The sequence below is a fragment of the Morone saxatilis genome, unplaced genomic scaffold (assembly GCF_004916995.1).
Source record: "Morone saxatilis isolate NCDOM2014 unplaced genomic scaffold, NCSU_SB_2.0 Contig9, whole genome shotgun sequence".
Taxonomy (NCBI): Eukaryota; Metazoa; Chordata; class Actinopteri; family Moronidae; genus Morone; species Morone saxatilis.
Window position 1 is genome coordinate 8,059,433 of NW_023340268.1, and position 16,501 is coordinate 8,075,933.

General features: G+C 40.3%; 3 protein-coding genes across 5 annotated transcripts in view; all 3 read left to right on the forward strand.

The window, feature by feature from the left end:
- Positions 1-6,001, forward strand: part of scamp3 (secretory carrier membrane protein 3) — an 8,793-nt gene extending 2,792 nt beyond the window's left edge. Inside the window, exons 4-9 of the mRNA XM_035681767.1 lie at positions 660-780; positions 1,358-1,486; positions 2,844-3,003; positions 3,099-3,200; positions 4,289-4,406; positions 5,733-6,001. Of these exons, the coding sequence (XP_035537660.1) occupies positions 660-780; positions 1,358-1,486; positions 2,844-3,003; positions 3,099-3,200; positions 4,289-4,406; positions 5,733-5,882 (780 nt within the window). The 3' untranslated portion in view covers positions 5,883-6,001. The remainder of the gene's footprint in view (positions 1-659; positions 781-1,357; positions 1,487-2,843; positions 3,004-3,098; positions 3,201-4,288; positions 4,407-5,732) is intronic.
- A 943-nt stretch (positions 6,002-6,944) lies between these two features.
- Positions 6,945-13,216, forward strand: si:ch211-81a5.1 (E3 ubiquitin-protein ligase RNF115). Of its 3 annotated transcripts, none has more exons than XM_035681337.1 (10): positions 6,945-7,058; positions 7,243-7,422; positions 8,928-8,986; positions 9,183-9,240; positions 9,329-9,540; positions 10,816-10,884; positions 10,980-11,058; positions 11,216-11,309; positions 12,257-12,372; positions 12,571-13,216. In XM_035681337.1, exons 2-10 carry the CDS (start codon positions 7,345-7,347, stop codon positions 12,691-12,693), a joined length of 888 nt encoding a protein of 295 aa, XP_035537230.1. In that variant the 5' UTR covers positions 6,945-7,058; positions 7,243-7,344; the 3' UTR covers positions 12,694-13,216. The 3 variants fall into 3 exon arrangements, with proteins under 3 accessions (XP_035537230.1, XP_035537229.1, XP_035537232.1); XM_035681336.1 differs by having other exon boundaries at positions 6,961-7,082; XM_035681339.1 differs by having other exon boundaries at positions 7,040-7,062; positions 7,247-7,422.
- Positions 13,217-14,497: 1,281 nt separating this feature from the next.
- ash1l (ash1 (absent, small, or homeotic)-like (Drosophila)) overlaps positions 14,498-16,501 on the forward strand; it is a 30,888-nt gene continuing 28,884 nt past the window's right edge. Inside the window, exons 1-2 of the mRNA XM_035681240.1 lie at positions 14,498-14,561; positions 15,746-15,846. The gene's annotated coding sequence lies outside the window, so the exon portion shown is untranslated. The remainder of the gene's footprint in view (positions 14,562-15,745; positions 15,847-16,501) is intronic.

The following is a 16,501-nucleotide window of genomic DNA, read 5'->3' on the forward strand; positions in this document are numbered from 1 at the left end:
TTTTTTTATTCAATTTTTATGTTATTTAAGATCTAAACTTTGATGCTTTGAACACAAAATGCTTTCACAGATCCTTCTCTTTCTGATAAACAGCCTTGTCATCCAAATTGCTAATTTTACACACTATTTGGTTTAATTGTACAGTAAGTTGTTCTGTACTGTTATTGTTCTGCATTGATTATAATGTGAAATATCCATAAAACATGTCACATGTCACAGAACAAGGTTTGGGAACCACTTCTTCAGACTAAGGTTCACCCTCTGATCTTAATATCCGCTCATTCAGTGGCAGTCGGATGCACAGAGATGGGATTGTACTCGCAGTGTTTTTGGACATTGAAAATTAGAGATGTCCGTAGAACACAAAGTCTGTCCTTCATCGTGGAAAGTATTGAAATTCCCCAGATCATCAACAGGACAGAACTCTATTCAGTTTAAGGCAGAAACCAAAAGGCAAAACCACATCTTATCTTAACTAACTAACCTAACGCTGATACATAAATTCACATACGTACCCTGAAAGCATCTCCTCTGTGAATCCTCTTATGATACAGGGTCTTTTACATAATCCTTTTTCATTATTTACGAGGCAAACACAACCTTCCTCTTTGACGTGCATCTCTGATGCATCATTTACACAGTGTGTCTTACTGTGTTAGACTGCAGTGAACGCTACCACAGCAGAGCTCCTGAGGAAGCAGGAGGAGCTGGAGAAGAAAGCCCGAGAGCTGGAGAGGAGAGAGAGGGAGCTGGAGTCACACAGCCTCGGACCTGGAGCCTGTAAGAAGACGAGTGCATGAGCTTAAACATGGCAAACATTAAGTGAATACTGTAAAACCTCCAATTAATAACCTGGGCTCATATTGCCTGTATTTGAGACAGGCCCTTTTAATTAATTTTGCGCAAACTTTTTGCTCAACAAAGATGAGAAATACTATCAAATTGTTTATTTTATATTCACCAGTATGAATGTTCCTTGTATAATAATGATGCTATCAAATAACATATCGATTTATAAATCATTCATTTGATACTTTGGTGCTCATAGTTTCTGAAATATTAACTGAATGAGTAAATTGTGGAGAATCTAACTGATATAACGAGCTTAAACATTTTATATTTGTGTAGGCGATCTAAGCAGCTTAGAATCTGCTCAAGTGGGTGACTCGGTGGGTTTTTAGAAGTTTATTACATCCAGAGAATCTCTATAAAGTCCAGACCAGGCATCTAATTGAGACCTTGCTTTTAATTGAAGTTTTACGGTAAATAAATACCTAAGATGCCTAAATGTGTTATTGATTTAACGATTTCAAAAGAAAGCTCTGTGACTGAAATTTCCCCCTCTTCTCTTTATTAGCTCGTCAGAACAACTGGCCCCCGCTGCCTTCATTCTGCCCCGTGGGCCCCTGCTTCTACCAGGACATCAATGTGGAGATCGCTCAGCACTTCCAGCGCACCGTCACCATCATGTACTACTTCTGGCTGTGTGAGTTGTTGTAACTCTTATAATGTGCTGTTGTGTGAATTCCCGGCATCATTGTTGCAACATCAGTGTCATAATGTCACATTATTAATAAAAGGGGGTTTGGGTCGTGTGGTGTCGGAGGACAGTGGGACTTTATAGACGATTGAAGTGAAATTACACTGACTCTAAACTCTCCACCTGTTAAGATTTATTAGTAGAAGTTGGAGAATGACTTCAGTAATTGAACCTTAGAGCTGAGTCACGTCCATGTGACTTCTACTGTGCTGTCTGCAGTACGGGCTGGAATGTTTGTACAGAGACTTTCACACTTTACCGTCAGATTGAGGAACCAACTGAAGGTTCAGCTGTCTTCATCCTGGGAAAATAAAGGAGTTGGTTTTATTGACCTACCGCAAAGTTTCAGATCGTAATGGCCAAACCCCTGTCAGTATGCATGCTGGAGATAAAGTTAAAGTGGGTCTAAAATGTGTTTGTTTCTGGGTTCATGATTTAAATAAAACCACAGAAAAAGGAAGTGAAAGTTCCCTATAACTCACTTTATATTTTATTTATACTTCTGATTGCCTAAAAGAGGTGATGATGGACTGGTTACTTTTCCTTCTTATGACCTAGTTGGATAATTACTAGCCTGTAGAGTAATAGCCTATTAGCTTATATAATTATATTATTTTTTTGGCTGAATCATAGCAAATGGTAGCAAATCTTCCAGCGTCTGGCACCGGTCCTAGACCCAGGGGATCTGCAACCTCTGGCTTATAAAACTGTAGAATGCAAATATAATAATATTTGACATATTGTCATGTTTCCTGTCAACATGTGTGCTCTGCTTTATGTTTTAGTTCTTTATTACTGTCTTTGGTTAACTCAGTGGTTTTTATTTTACTTCTGTCTTAACACCTAATATAGTTCACATTAACTGTCATATATCGACTGCACATAATGTTAAATCCGCCATAAAGCACAGAGGTCAGTCAGCAGAGAGGTCAGTCCCTCTCTATGTGCGCAAAGTAAATATAATACTATATATTATATAAGAACTCAACACAAGGTATATTAAAAAAATAAACTGTTTTTTTTTATAATGTTATAAACTTCCTTCTTGACTTCCTGGACCTAAGGCCATCTCTAAACCTAGCAGTACGCAAAGGGGAGTAATATGAAGTGTAATATTGCGTCAGCCAAATCCAAGTTGGCTTTTTCTTTAGAGAGGGGAAGGGTTGGATTAGTGTTCTAGTCCACAGCTCTGTAACAAAGCAACAAAGACTGCAGTGCTCTTCACTCTTATTCAATCGCTCCCATTCATCCTTCTGTACTTTGTGTCTCCTTTTTTTTATTATCCTGTTTTATTAATGTCTAGTCTGCACTGGCACGCTGCTCTTCAACCTGATCTCCTCCCTGGCCATGTTCTGCGTGGACACCACCGGTGGTGTTGGGCTGGGCCTCGCCATCCTCTGGGCCCTCCTCTTCACCCCATGCTCCTTTGTCTGCTGGTACCGTCCTGTGTACAAAGCCTTCAGGTGTGTACCACCATCTCGATTTAACGCTGACCAAAATACGTGTTGGCCAAAATTTGTAGCTTCAATCCTTACTGTTTTTTTTCTCTCGTCTCTAGGAGTGACAGCTCCTTCAATTTCTTTGCCTTCTTCTTCATTTTCTTTGCCCAAGTTGTCGTCTATGTCATCATGACTATTGGTATCCCTGGATGGGGTTTCAGGTATGACTAATAATCAAACCATGGCTCTCTTTGCAGTTCATGTTTAACATGTTAAAACCTGTTTAAAAACCATCTGTATCTGGTTACCTTAAAAGCTAATGCACAGCGACGCAGGCTGACATTTGATGTAACTAATAACATTAATGGTGGCTCTGTTCCAATCAAGTGTACTTGATTAAGTACTGTTTGAAGTGCTTGTATTTGAGTATTTGCATTTTATGCTACATTATACTTCTACTCCACTATATCTCAGAGGCAAATATTGCACTTTTTTACTCCACTACCTTTGTGTTTCAGCTTTAGTTACTTTTAACGTTACGATAAGTAATCCCCTTCCTGCCCTGTGAAAATCATGCACCTCCAAATTTGGTCATTTCGAATTTGAATTTGCCTGTTAAACTAAAGGAAGTGTTTCTTTATCTATTGAGAAAACGTTCCTACTTTTTAAACTAAATAAACAGTTAAAAAACCTATTTGGATTAGCTGGAAAATGCATTGATACATGGTGAGTTACTTGGTTTTCACAGGACAGCTACAAACATATGACGATCTTATAGAATATAGATAAATAAGATAAATTAAGACTATTTTCTTATACTTACATGCTTTTGCGTAATGTTTTGAATGCAGGACTTTTACCTGTAGTGGAGTATTTTCGGTGTGGTATTAAGTACCTTAATAAGCCTTTACCTTAAATAAAGGATCTGGATACTTCTTCCACCGCTGCCTAAAATTGGAATGCAGCCATCACTTAAAGTTATTAATTACACCTGTGTTTTTTTTCCTACAGTGACATATCAATGTTTGTAATGAAAAAAAAAACAGTTTTCAATGAAAGGCAGTGAAACTTTTTCTTGCATCAGACACTTTATTTTGTTAACTCTCCTCTGCTTTAAATACATGTCCCTAATAGAGCAGAATGCTGACAGAACAAATATAATGAGTACATAATTAATACCAGGTGTGAATGTCATTGTTTGGGTAACAAACAGATTGCATTTTTTAAGTCCAGGTGCAAATGAGGATATTAATTGGCTTTTTCCCTTTTTCTCCCTCCTCGCCTGTATGTCTCTGTGTCTGTCCCTCAGTGGGTGGATCGTGAGCCTGGCTGCTCTGAAGCACAGTGTCCCCGTCGGTGCGATCATGATGATGAATGCCATCCTCTTTACTGCCCAAACCGCCATGGGGGTTGTCATGCTGAAGAAGGTGAAAACTGAATAAATTTGTTTACATGCAGGGAAAAATTCCCAGGTAGTGACTGAGATTTAAAGTTTTTACAAGGTGTCCCAGTCTGACCCAATTAACAGGATATTCACAGCATAAAGACAAAGTGTGACTTGTGTTATGTTTGTGGTTTAAATCTCATTCAGAATGAATTTGTATGAAATGAGAAACCTACAAACATTATCATAACAGTATGCAGGTTTCTGATCATCTGACTTCAGGCCTTAAATAAATAAAAGATCTTAGCCACTCACTTCCGATCAAACAGTTTGGTTTCTGGCTGTTTGAACTTAGCTGCATTGACGACTGTGCAGGATTTGGCTTCTTTGTCGGATCAAAGTCAGACTTTTCTTTTATTTCATTGTGCTGATCGTCATGATTTACTGTAATATTTTTAATTATACCAACTAACTACTTTGTAATTGGAGTTGACAATGTACCTTCACACAGCCGGCATGAATTAGAAAATGTAGTTTACATTTTACATGTACTCACAGTGCAGCAGTAAAAAGGAACTGAAAGGGAGGAAGCTTTGAGAGAACCTTTGTCAGGCTGATTGCACTGAAAACTAATCTGACCTGGACCAGGCTAGTCTGGCAGGATGAGTTTCCATGGTAACATAGGCCAGACTTATTCATACATCTACAGAATTAAACTGAAACTAACTGGTAATCTTGCTTTATGGAATGAAATGTTATTTAATAAATGTAGTATTTCAAATGTAGGAATTCACACAAAAAGGGCAGAAAAATAATCAGAATTGTTAATCCGAGTAAAGTACTCATTTAAATCCAATCATTAAGTGAAGGAATAGTAAGTTTAAGTCAAATAATACTTGAATATTAAAGCTGCAGTAGGTAAGTTTTACAAAAAAATAACCCCTAACCCTAACCCTTAGTGCTGGCATTTGCAAGAATCCACCTTATATGACCAAAAACAACAACAACATTTAACTATCTTTAAGCCACCTGCCTATAGTGTTGAAAATTGAACGGTAGACAATAAGAAAATACTTTGACATGATCTAGTAGTATAGGTCACCTGTCCGGAAACAAGTCAAAAGGAAGACAATGAGAAGAGAATCGTTGAGGTGTATTTGCACTTTCTACCTGGTCTGTGCAAATACTCTCAACCACCTGCGCCCAGGTGGTGCACCTACCATGAAGCACTCAGTGGATAACAAACAGTGCGAAGAATAGCCCCGATATCGGGTTCTGAGTATTACTTTCACCCTCACAATGTGCATGATATGATGATGAACTGCTGCATGGATCGGGTGTCAGCGTGCTCTGCTCTTCCCTTCTTCAGGTCCACAGTCTGTACAGGCAGACCGATGCCAGCTTTCAGAAGGCCCAGGCCGAGTTCGCCACCGGAGTCATGTCCAATCAGGCCGTACGCCAGGCAGCTACCACTGCCGCCACCAGTGCCGCCACGGGGGCCTTCACCGCACCCCGATAGAGAGGGACGAGAGGGGTTGGGAGGGTGAGAAGTAGAGGAGGAGGAGGAGGAGGAGAGGGGCCCTTTCAGCTTGATAGAGGATCAGTCTGGTATTTATTTCCCCGCAGGTGATTAGTTGATGTGGGTGGGTGGGTGGGGGACCAAGTCTATATAATTACTCCTGGGCATCTGAACTCTCCGGGGCACGTGCATGAGACAGAGGTGGGGGATGTCTAATTTTAAAAGGTGTACAGGACAAGTTAGTCTATATTGCAAACCAGGAGTCAGCAAATCATTGATTAGATTTAAGATTTAGAAAGATGGTGTGAGATGTGAAAACAATAAAGATGTGAAGTTGTATTAAATTTAGCGCCGTTGTACCAGTGAATGCAGGGAAAATGCTTCTTTTTTTTTTTGTATGAAAAAAAAAAAAACTAAACAAGATGTGTGCCAAGTGGGACAGTTGTAGCCTGGATATTCACCATTTTTTAAAATGACTTGGATGTATACGTTGTGTTTGTGTGGAGCCATGTTTGAGACAGAGTCGGAGCTGAACACTGAAATGTTGCCATTTTTAACATTTGATCCATAACTAACTGGCTCAACTTTGGCCAACACTATTTTTTTTGTTTGTTTGTTTGTTATTGCATAAGTGTTAACTAACAAGTTGTTATTATTTCAAATGAGAATGCCTATTTACCTTTATTGCCAAAACCTCTCATACTGTAAAGATTATGAACGTGTGTTGTTTTCGGTTACAAATATATCTGTCACTGTTCTGTTGGTGTTGCCTTGTGGTTCCTATGATTATTACAGGTCACTGTCTTTGGTTTTAATAAAAGTTGATTGTCATGCTTCCACAGTCTACTGCAGTTATTATGCCTCATCTTATTGATTTATTAATTAGTTTGATTGTGTTTTAACATACTGACAGTTGATATCTTAACTGGTATTGCGTTGCTAGGACACCGCTTAAATCGAGCTCTGCACTGAAACTAGAGATAAACTTAAAATCCAGACGGCACACATTTGTGTCGTTTAAAGAAAAGAGCCTCCTTTTTTAAAAACATTGTTTATTCTCTGGCGACACCTACACACACTGGGAGGAAACTGCAGCCGTGATGTCACCCTGACAACTTGTTGCACTCTGAGTTTTGGGTTTCTTTTGGCAACTTGATTTTTGGAGCACTGAACGAGGCAAGTCTGATCCTGAAGCCACAGGTCAATTTATAGCTATATATATGTAATTTTTAAACCTTTTTTTGGCACATTTTGTTGATTATGTAACAAGATAAATACTTGATAACCTTTTATTTATAACAAATGACAGTGTGGGGAGTGTGTTGCCTGCTCATTGTCGATTAAAATGTGCCATCTGTAGACAGTTTTCTGTCCCGGACGCCAAACCCTGCAGGACTTCTCTGATCCGTCTGACTTTTATGGGCTGCCACTCCGACGTCAGTCTCTGCGCTTCACCGTGAAGATGGCGGAGGCTGCGGAGACACCACAACACCGGTTTTTCTGTCACTGCTGTAAATGTGAAACTAACCCAAAACTCCCGGTGAGTCACTTTGGAGAGTGTTTTTTTTAATTATTTTTATTCCACACGCACAGACCTGGAAACCACCCATGGAAGAAAGGATAGATACTTTTAAATCTCTTTCTTTTACTACTACTACTAGTTTACAATTGATTTTTTTATGACTCTGTTATTATAATCAATGGGATCACTAAAGCGCACACATGACAGCCGGTTGGTGGTTGTATATGTGCGTACAGCATGCACCAATATCTTACTTTAGAGAGAGAGAGAGAGAGGGAGTCAAATCTGGTGATTCACGTTGCCATATTTAGAAACACCACTGTTGGCGACTGTGTCCAGTTGTCTTCTGTCAACTGCGTGTGAGAGACGTAAGAGGGGCTGGCCGGGTGTCACCACATGCAGCAGCAAGCACGTACAGGGCTTTCTTAACTGTTACATGCCACAGATCCCCAAATAGGTGCCTTAAACCACTGCGGTTTGTTTTGCCCTCCGTTTTGTTTCTGTAAAGTCCGACTGAAAGACTTGTAGACTTTTACCGATTTTACTTTTGAGTTTAAATTGTCCTGGTGGTTCAGTTCAGAGCGCACTGTGGCAGTCACTGCTGGAGCGCATTTGGTGCGCAGCTGACACTTTTTATGGCACCATTACGCACGGATATTGTTATGATGGCGCAAAAACCGCGAGTGTGTTTGTATGTGAGATAGAGAGACAGAGATAATGGACCGATCTGTACTTTATGGACAAAAATATATGTCTATATATCCATGTGCAGGTACATTTAGTTAAAGATTATTTTTAGTTGACGTGGCCACAGGCGTAAAGAGGACATGTGACCAGGGACATTGCAATAACATTGTGCCTATAAACACTAGTCCACCAGGATGCCTCATTTTTGTGTAGTTTTTGGTCATGTGGCTGTTTTTTTTTTTTTGTGCCTTGGGTTATGTCCCTTACTTCTAATTAATCCTAATTCTGTAGCAGCATACAATCATATTTCAGACAATGTTCACTTCCAACTTTGTGGCAACAGTTTGGAAACAGGCCATTTTCTGCTTCAGCATGACAGTGACCTGGTTCCTGGTGGCCTAGTGGTTAAGATACAATATAACAACAAGTTTGACCCTTTGTTTCAGGTCATACCCGTCTCTAACTCCCCACCTTTACTGTCTGTATACCTAATAAAATGCAAAAAATCTTGAAGCCATATCTATAAAGAATAAAAAATTGTTTCCCCAAATTTGGTGTGAAAGAAGAATACTGGTCTGCACACAGACTCATCCAACAACCTTTGGGATGAACTGGAACACCGACTGTGGACCAGGTGGCGACCTCACTAATGCTCTTGTGGCTGAGTGAGAGCAAATCTCTGCCACCAGGTCCCAAAATCTTATCAAAAGCCTTCCTAGAAGTAGGAGGCTGTTATAACAGCAGATTATTACCGATAGTTTGGGAATGAGATGAGAAATCTGAGTGTACACATACTTTTGTCTGGGTAGTGTGTATGTTTTCTTTTTCTTTTCAAGGATTTCATCTGCCCCAGATGTGACTCTGACTTCATTGAGGAGGTGACAGAAGACTCCAGGTACAGCTCAGTGTTGGTGTTTACTGTTCTTTATACTGTGAGTTGAGAAACAGACTCTCTGGTTAACAAAAATCTTTCAAAGCATGTTCCTAAGTTTTAAAATGATCACTGTAGAGTTAAGTAGTTACAGGCTAGTAAGAGTTGTGTTTTTCATGTTGCCCAACTGGTTAAAACTGAATTTTACTTTGCTGTCTAGTCTCCTGCAGGACAGCAGATCTGCGACCAGTGACGATTCAGACACACTGTTCTCAGAGGTATGAGAACAAATGGCATTTTAATGAGAACGCTCCTTTTTTCTCTGAGGCTTTGTTTGACACGTTGCTTCTCTGGTCTCTCTCCAAGTTATGGCAGCTGCTGTTTATGGAGCGCTCTGCTCTGCTGTCGCATCCGCCGTCCTCAGAGTCCGACCCAGACGACAGCGAGCAGGTATCTGCAGGTCAGAGCCGCCCTTCTCCGGTGTCGCCAGGCACTGCTGAGGTCGGAGAACCAGAGTCTCCTTCCCAGCCTGAGCAAGAGAGGTCGACCAGGCCTGAACAAAGGCCTGCAGTGGAAGGGTGTGTGGACATGGTACACAGAAACTGATCTCAAATGGAGTAAAAATCCTTTAGTATGCTAGTTATTTATATATTTCTTTCTATTTATGTCTCGTTAAGTACGGTACAAGGAAGTTAAAGATAGACATACAGAACCAACAACCACCAACATGCAGTTTAATTACATAAACAGCTGTTTTTGCACAGAAATTAATGTATAATTTTGTGAACGGAAACATTACATTGGATTGATTCGCTTCAAGAGGAAATTAGATTTAAAGCTTAGATTACAGCCCACAAATTACAGTGTATTTATATATAAGTGCATGTGCGATATCAATAAAAAAAGAGGAGGTTAGGGAATAATGGCGTGACAACTCTGTGGTTAAGAAGGACTAAAATTACCGAATACCTATTTAATATTTACATTATTACTGGATAACAAAAGAAAAGTAAATAGGTGAAATGGGGATACCATACATTTAATTGTAAATTAGTTAGGCTTTAATTTATTTTAAAATTATGAAATACTTGGACATTTCATTGTAATAACTTCCACAGCACTATACTAGCATTATTATTGTTGCTGGGGAACAAAATGCTAAGCTAAGTTATAGTCAAGTTCTTTTTTAAATGCTGATAAAATACCTGAGGTGAGTAATTTAGTTTTGAGGTCTTATGTCAGGTTCATCTGATCATCAGAGTTTATGTTAAAGGAGAACCAACATTTACATCCTGTCGTATCATCAGATCATAAATGATGAAGGAGCCAAAAAAGTTTCACTCACAAACAAACTTTATTGGGGTTTATTTGACGACCGTATAAAGAATAGTGTGGCATGCTGTTCAATACGATAAAGCACATGTCAGTTTTATCTTTTACTCACACTGAGGTCATAACTGTTTGACAGTACTCCACCATCAGGACAGATTACCAGTGTTTAAGTGTTTAGGGGAGTTTTCCCACTCTTACTTAAGTAATTCTGTCACCTGATAATGGTTATACAGTTATTACATTATTATATATTCTTCCATATTTAATGATCTCTGTGTGATAATTTGAAACTTGAAATCATTATTGTTCTTCCTGTCTGAAAGTGCAGTCTTATAAATCTCACTCCTTTGTCTCGGTATTACTATGTGTATAAATCCCCTAATCTGTTGTGTGCCTAGTCACTTTACGTACCCTAAATAAAATCATAAAGTCATGGCGTGACTGAAATCGATACAGTAAAGTATGAGTTTTATAAGCACACTAAGGCAGACATGTTTGCTGTCTGTTTTTGGTCTTTCAAGGATCGTGCAGCAGTTCTTGGCCGGCCTGTTTGCCAACAACGGAAACCCCGGAGCTGCACCAGCCACACTGTAAAGCGCCTTTTAATTTTCGATTCACATCATTTGCTTTTGATTTTCGTCTAACGCCGTGTGACAACCACCCTCTCTCTGTTTCTGTCTCTCAGATCCAGCATGCTACAGTTGTACGCAAACCCTGGAGATTATGCGTGGGGTCAGGGAGGTCTGGACGCTGTCATCACAGAGGTAGTGATTCTAAGCAAAAAAAAAAGCTAAACTTTCATCTCCTATTATAGTCTTGACACAAGCTACGACTCTTGTTTTACAGCCCCTGTTTCCCTCTCGGCCCCTCATATATATATATATCCACACTCTTGTTGTTTCTCCTCCCACTCACCTGTAGTTGTTAGGACAGTTGGAGAGCACTGGTCCGCCCCCTGCAGAAAAGGAGATGATCTTATCACTGCCAACGGTTTGCATCTCTCAAGAGCAAACAGGTACCAACCCCGGCACGGCATACTGCACAAAGGGTCACATGATCCGTCCACTACATCTTATATTAGGAGGTTGATTTGAAATGTTTGACTTTTGATGGTGAGATCTGTTTTAGTGCTTCTACTTTACACTTAAGCTTACACACACTATATGATTTACAAGTTCCACTTTCGCTCTCAGTCTTTCCATTCCTCCTTATATCCTCCCATACTCTCTCCTCCTACTAGTTGAGTTGACTTCTGGTGTTTCCTTTCCTACTTCCATCTGGGCTTCCCTCCCTTCTTCTCTTATCATTCCTTCCCCCCGCTATCTTTCCTTCACTCTCTTCCTTCTTTTATCTTCCCATTCCTCTTCTTACATCTCATTTCTCTCTTTTCCTCCTTTTATCTTTTCTTTCCTCTTCCTATTTTTCCTTCCCTCCTCCTATCTCTCCTTACCTTACCTTCTCTTCTCTTCCCTTCTATTGTCAAGCCTTCCTTCCTCACATCTTCCAGTTCCTCCTCTAATATTTCCTTTGCGCACTCAGCCAGGTATCAATAAGTCATTCATTTTATGTTTTTTTTGGCTTCTTCTACAGTAGTGGCTCACACAGCAACCCCTAACATAGTTGTATTTATGCATTATAATGACTTATTGACCATTTATAAAAACCTGAGGTAAAATGTGACTTATTGTAAAGGTATGTGTAAGCTGCTAAATCTGTATTCACACATCATTAAACTGGGCCAGCTACATGAAATTACACTACAGGACTACATTACAAATGCATCACTGTGTTACTCCGTAATGGCCTATAGACCTGTCTTGCACATACGAGGCGTAATGAATCATTAAACATTTTATGACTGTGTTGTCTGTATATACTTCTCTGTCCCTGTGTGTGTCTCTTCCGCATGCACACACTCATACCTTCTGTTTCTGTTTTTTTTTCTTGTTTCTTCTCTCCCAGACTGCAGGCTGGAGTGTCCAGTTTGTAGGGAGGAGTATTCATTAGGGGAATCTGTCAGGAAGCTACCCTGCCTCCATTACTTCCACAGTGAATGTATAGTGCCTTGGCTGGAGCTGGTAAGGACCAGGAGTGGATGTGGTCAGTTAGATTTGTCATGGAGGTTTTAACGGTGTATCACACATCCTGAATAAACGTCTGTGACGACAACATAGAGACCCTTTTCACCAGAAATCTGGACTCATGTTTTCTGCTGTTATACCGCTGACATTTTTCCTTAATAAGTATGTCTCACCCTCTCTCTCCCCCTCTCACAGCATGATACCTGCCCAGTGTGCCGAAAAAGCCTTGACGGTGTCGACAACAGCCTCCCGCCCACGTCAGAGCCCCCAGAAGCCCGCTCCATCAGGACAGAGCAACAGGAGAGGCAGGCGATCTGAGGAACGGGCCAAGCAACTCTACCTCCTTTACTGTTTTTAAGAGACACGCTTCTCACCTCAGACCTTTCCCCACCTCCCCACCATACCTGCACCAACTGCTTTTAAATAAAATACAGTACATGCATCACTGTCAGAATTTGACATCACGCATCTTTGCTAAGGACCTTTATGTTTTTCACTCCAACATCTTCACCATTTCTAAGCTTCGCGCACACACACAAGGACCCTGCAGTTTGCTGACAAGATGTGGAGGTGATGTGTCCTTCTCGCTACGCTGCCCTCTAAGTTGGATTTCTCAATGACTGACTTTGATGTCATGAACTAATTACCACTGAGCTGCCAGTGGTTTGTCAAAAATGATGGGTTTGCAGAGTTATGAAGTAACAACTTTATCGTTGAGGCTCTTGATAAAACAATTTCCCAATGCCGTATATTTTGAGGACCTTTTTCAACCCAGTAAGATTCAGCGTTGATCTCCTCATCTATTTAAAGCTGTTATTAAAGCCTAACCCTGTGATCCTCACCTTCTGCACCTTCTTTCATCTCCCTAACCAAGAGCGATTCCAGGTATTCACAGCCATATTGCAGACTTTTTATCCATCTTCCAGCCAGTCAGCTCAGTAATCAGTTAGTTTAACATGGCAGTTTTTATTCTGAGTGCGTATTTGAGGCTTTTCTGTGTCTTTTGCATTTTGTGGTCAGCGTTGTTCTAACCGCTTAATAGATGACCAGATCTTTCACCTTAATAAAGTACAATAAAACCTAATCCAATAAATTAGAGTGTGATAAAATAGACACAGTAGAGTGTAATTGTTGGATATAGAGCAGAATAGAGTGGCGAAGAATATAGACAGTTAATCAAATATTGATAAAATTCATTGTCACCAATATTGATACTCGATTAACAGTCTAAGATTAACAGCAAAAGTCATTTATTAAGCTAAACATGTATTTAATTTATCTGCTTTTCTCTGATTTTTACAATCATAAATTAGGTTTTTGTACAGTTGGTCGGACAAAACAAGCAAGGTGAAGACATGACCTTGCACTATACTGATTTTCTGACCTTTACAGACAAATAAATTAATCTAAAATAATCAATAAGCAATTGGTGACGCACAACCTGCAGTATATTATAGTCTACAGCTAACAAAAGACAACAACAAGGAGAAGAATACAATAGTTTTTTTTGACAGATGATTATTTTTTCAATTAACCAATAAGAATTTATTTCATAGATTGGCAAAATAGTGAAATTAAAAAGAAAACAATGGAAAAAGTAATCATAAAAGATGTAAAACATAAACAATCCTCACATTAGAGAAGCTGTACGCCGATTCAGTCGATTAATCTAAACACCAGTGATACCGCCTTGATCAGTCGACTAATCATCTCAGCTCTCACAGAACAGAGCAGGAATTACTTATTTACAGGCTGAAGGTAAAGGTTTATATATATATATTATTTATATATGTGAGCTTATGTGTTGACAGTCTCCGTGGCAGCAGTGTGACTCTAAAAACACACCCTCCAAAAACAAAGCGCAGAAAACAGTGAAATAATGAATAACACAGCCTCTTCTTTTTTTTTTGTTTTTGTCAATGACCAGGGACCGCAGGAACCGCGTACGACCGACATTTGCTCTCCTCTCCTCCCTCCTCCTCCTCCCTCCTCCCTCTCCTCCCTCCTCCTCCTCTGTGGGACCGATATCCCGTGTTGTACTGACACAAGTAGCGATACGGGCTGAGCAGACATGGAGGCCGATTAACGAGAGAGCCCGTGCGACACACTCCAGGCCGTAGCTACGGCGTGTCGGAAGTGGATCTCGGCAGCATCTCGGGAGAAATACTTTACGGACACCAGCTGCTGTAAGCGAACAGATTTTTAACAGCGAGCGAGAAGAAATAAAGAGGGAAGATCCATCTATCCGTGGTCTCTGTTGATTCCAACGCAGCGCCATCTCTTTGTTGAAGTTAGTGTGTTTTTTTTCTTTTGTTTTTTTTTTTTAATAACCTACACGGCAATCTGTTATTTTACAACACTGGAATACAAGTCGTATTTTTTTTTTTTGGCGTTGTGTGTTTTAATCGGTTTTATATAAATGGTCCTTTTGTGTCTGAACCCAACGCTTGAAGCGAAAGATTTCTTTTTTTTTTTTTTTTTTTTTCCTACTCCCGTTTTTGGTTTTAGCTGACTATGCTAAAGTGCATCGTTAGCCCAGCGTCGTAGCCCGAGATGTAGTAAACACGAGTGTCCTGCGAGAATGTGACGGAGATGTTAAGATTATGTGCATCACTTGTCCCAACAATTCACCCTCGGTTTAACACAGTTTGTTTTTTTGCCACTCACACTGTACCAAGTTAACTGCTATTATTGCAGAGCGAAATTAGATAAATCGCCCTCAAAACAGGCTCTGTGATAAGACGCTAGTGAGCCGCTGCCAGTGTGCATTGATTGCAAAATGTACACAGGGCTGTCTTATTATTATATATTATAGTAGTAGTATTTGCATGGGTAGCTACTAGGTTGTTACGACAATAAACCACCAATGCATGCGGTGTTATTAAGCGCCATAACAAGGGCAGCGCCGTCCCCATGGAACTTTACCGCCTTGCCCGTGTTATCACCAAAATGTTGTGGAAATACATTTTTTTTTTGTAGCTAGAGAGACAAGAAGAGAGAGGAGAGAGAGAGGGTTCGACTGCTTCACATGCTGAACACTCAGCGCTTTACAGCATCGCAAACCTTGGGGTTTTTTTTGTTTTTGGAGGTGGCCCAAGGTTCAACAATCAGATGTTCGTGGTCTGAGCTGTTTGCATTGCTCAGATTTTCTTTTCTATGCGGCTGCGTTCAACGTTATTATACCTTCTTATAAAGCCTGTTTCTGCAGGAAAAGAAACCTGCATAAACATTTGTTTGTGTGGCAAAAGATTGTAAGCCTTGGTCGCTTCAGCTCATGGGGTACATGCTTTGAAAACAACATGTATACAAGCCATATCTGACTCTCTTTATTTTGTTATTATCTTTTTATTTTTTGTGGGGGGCAATTCAGCACTCGGACCATTCAATATGTGGCCACCACGTTGATACGTACACGAAGGGAGAGGACACAGAGCCAAATAATGTGAACACCGTTTCTGGACAATTACAGAGGTGAGTGACTTCCAGGTCAATATCATCACATGTAAAGTAGTTGTTACTGACACTACAGTGCAGCCTGAAGTCAGATCTGCTCGCTGTTCCTTGCATCTGATTTAAATAGTCTTTTAATGTTTACCCCCGAGTAGACGTGCACAGTTATGTATTTTCGGCTGCATGCATTGCAGTGTCACCCTGACGGGCTCATAGAAACTGCAACAGCATGCCTCTGAGGCCGGATTTCCTCTCCACTCTTTAACAGTAGTTATGAGTGTGACTAAAACGGGGATACGTGTGCTGACTGAATACTTAAAGTGAAATGTTTTTGGGTGATCTGTTCGCAGACTCATGAGTTATTCCCTTGAGGGGCGGTGTTGACTGTACAGGAAACCGAAAGCGGATAACGTTAGTGGGTGTCTTCAGCCCCTCCGCTGGTCAACCACGTTTTTTTTTTTGCATAACACGAGGTGGGGGGTGAAAGTGTAATGAATTAAATTGTATGCACTGTATTTTTAAGTCAGTTAATAACCTGGATTTCACTTCCCTAGGCTGCTACAGACTGAGGGTGTTCGCATGCTGCTGGTCTGACCCACACCTGTCATCCCGGTCCGATTGATTGCAGCCTTTATTGCACACCGAGGGTTAAACATTATAGTCGCCTCTTTCGGTT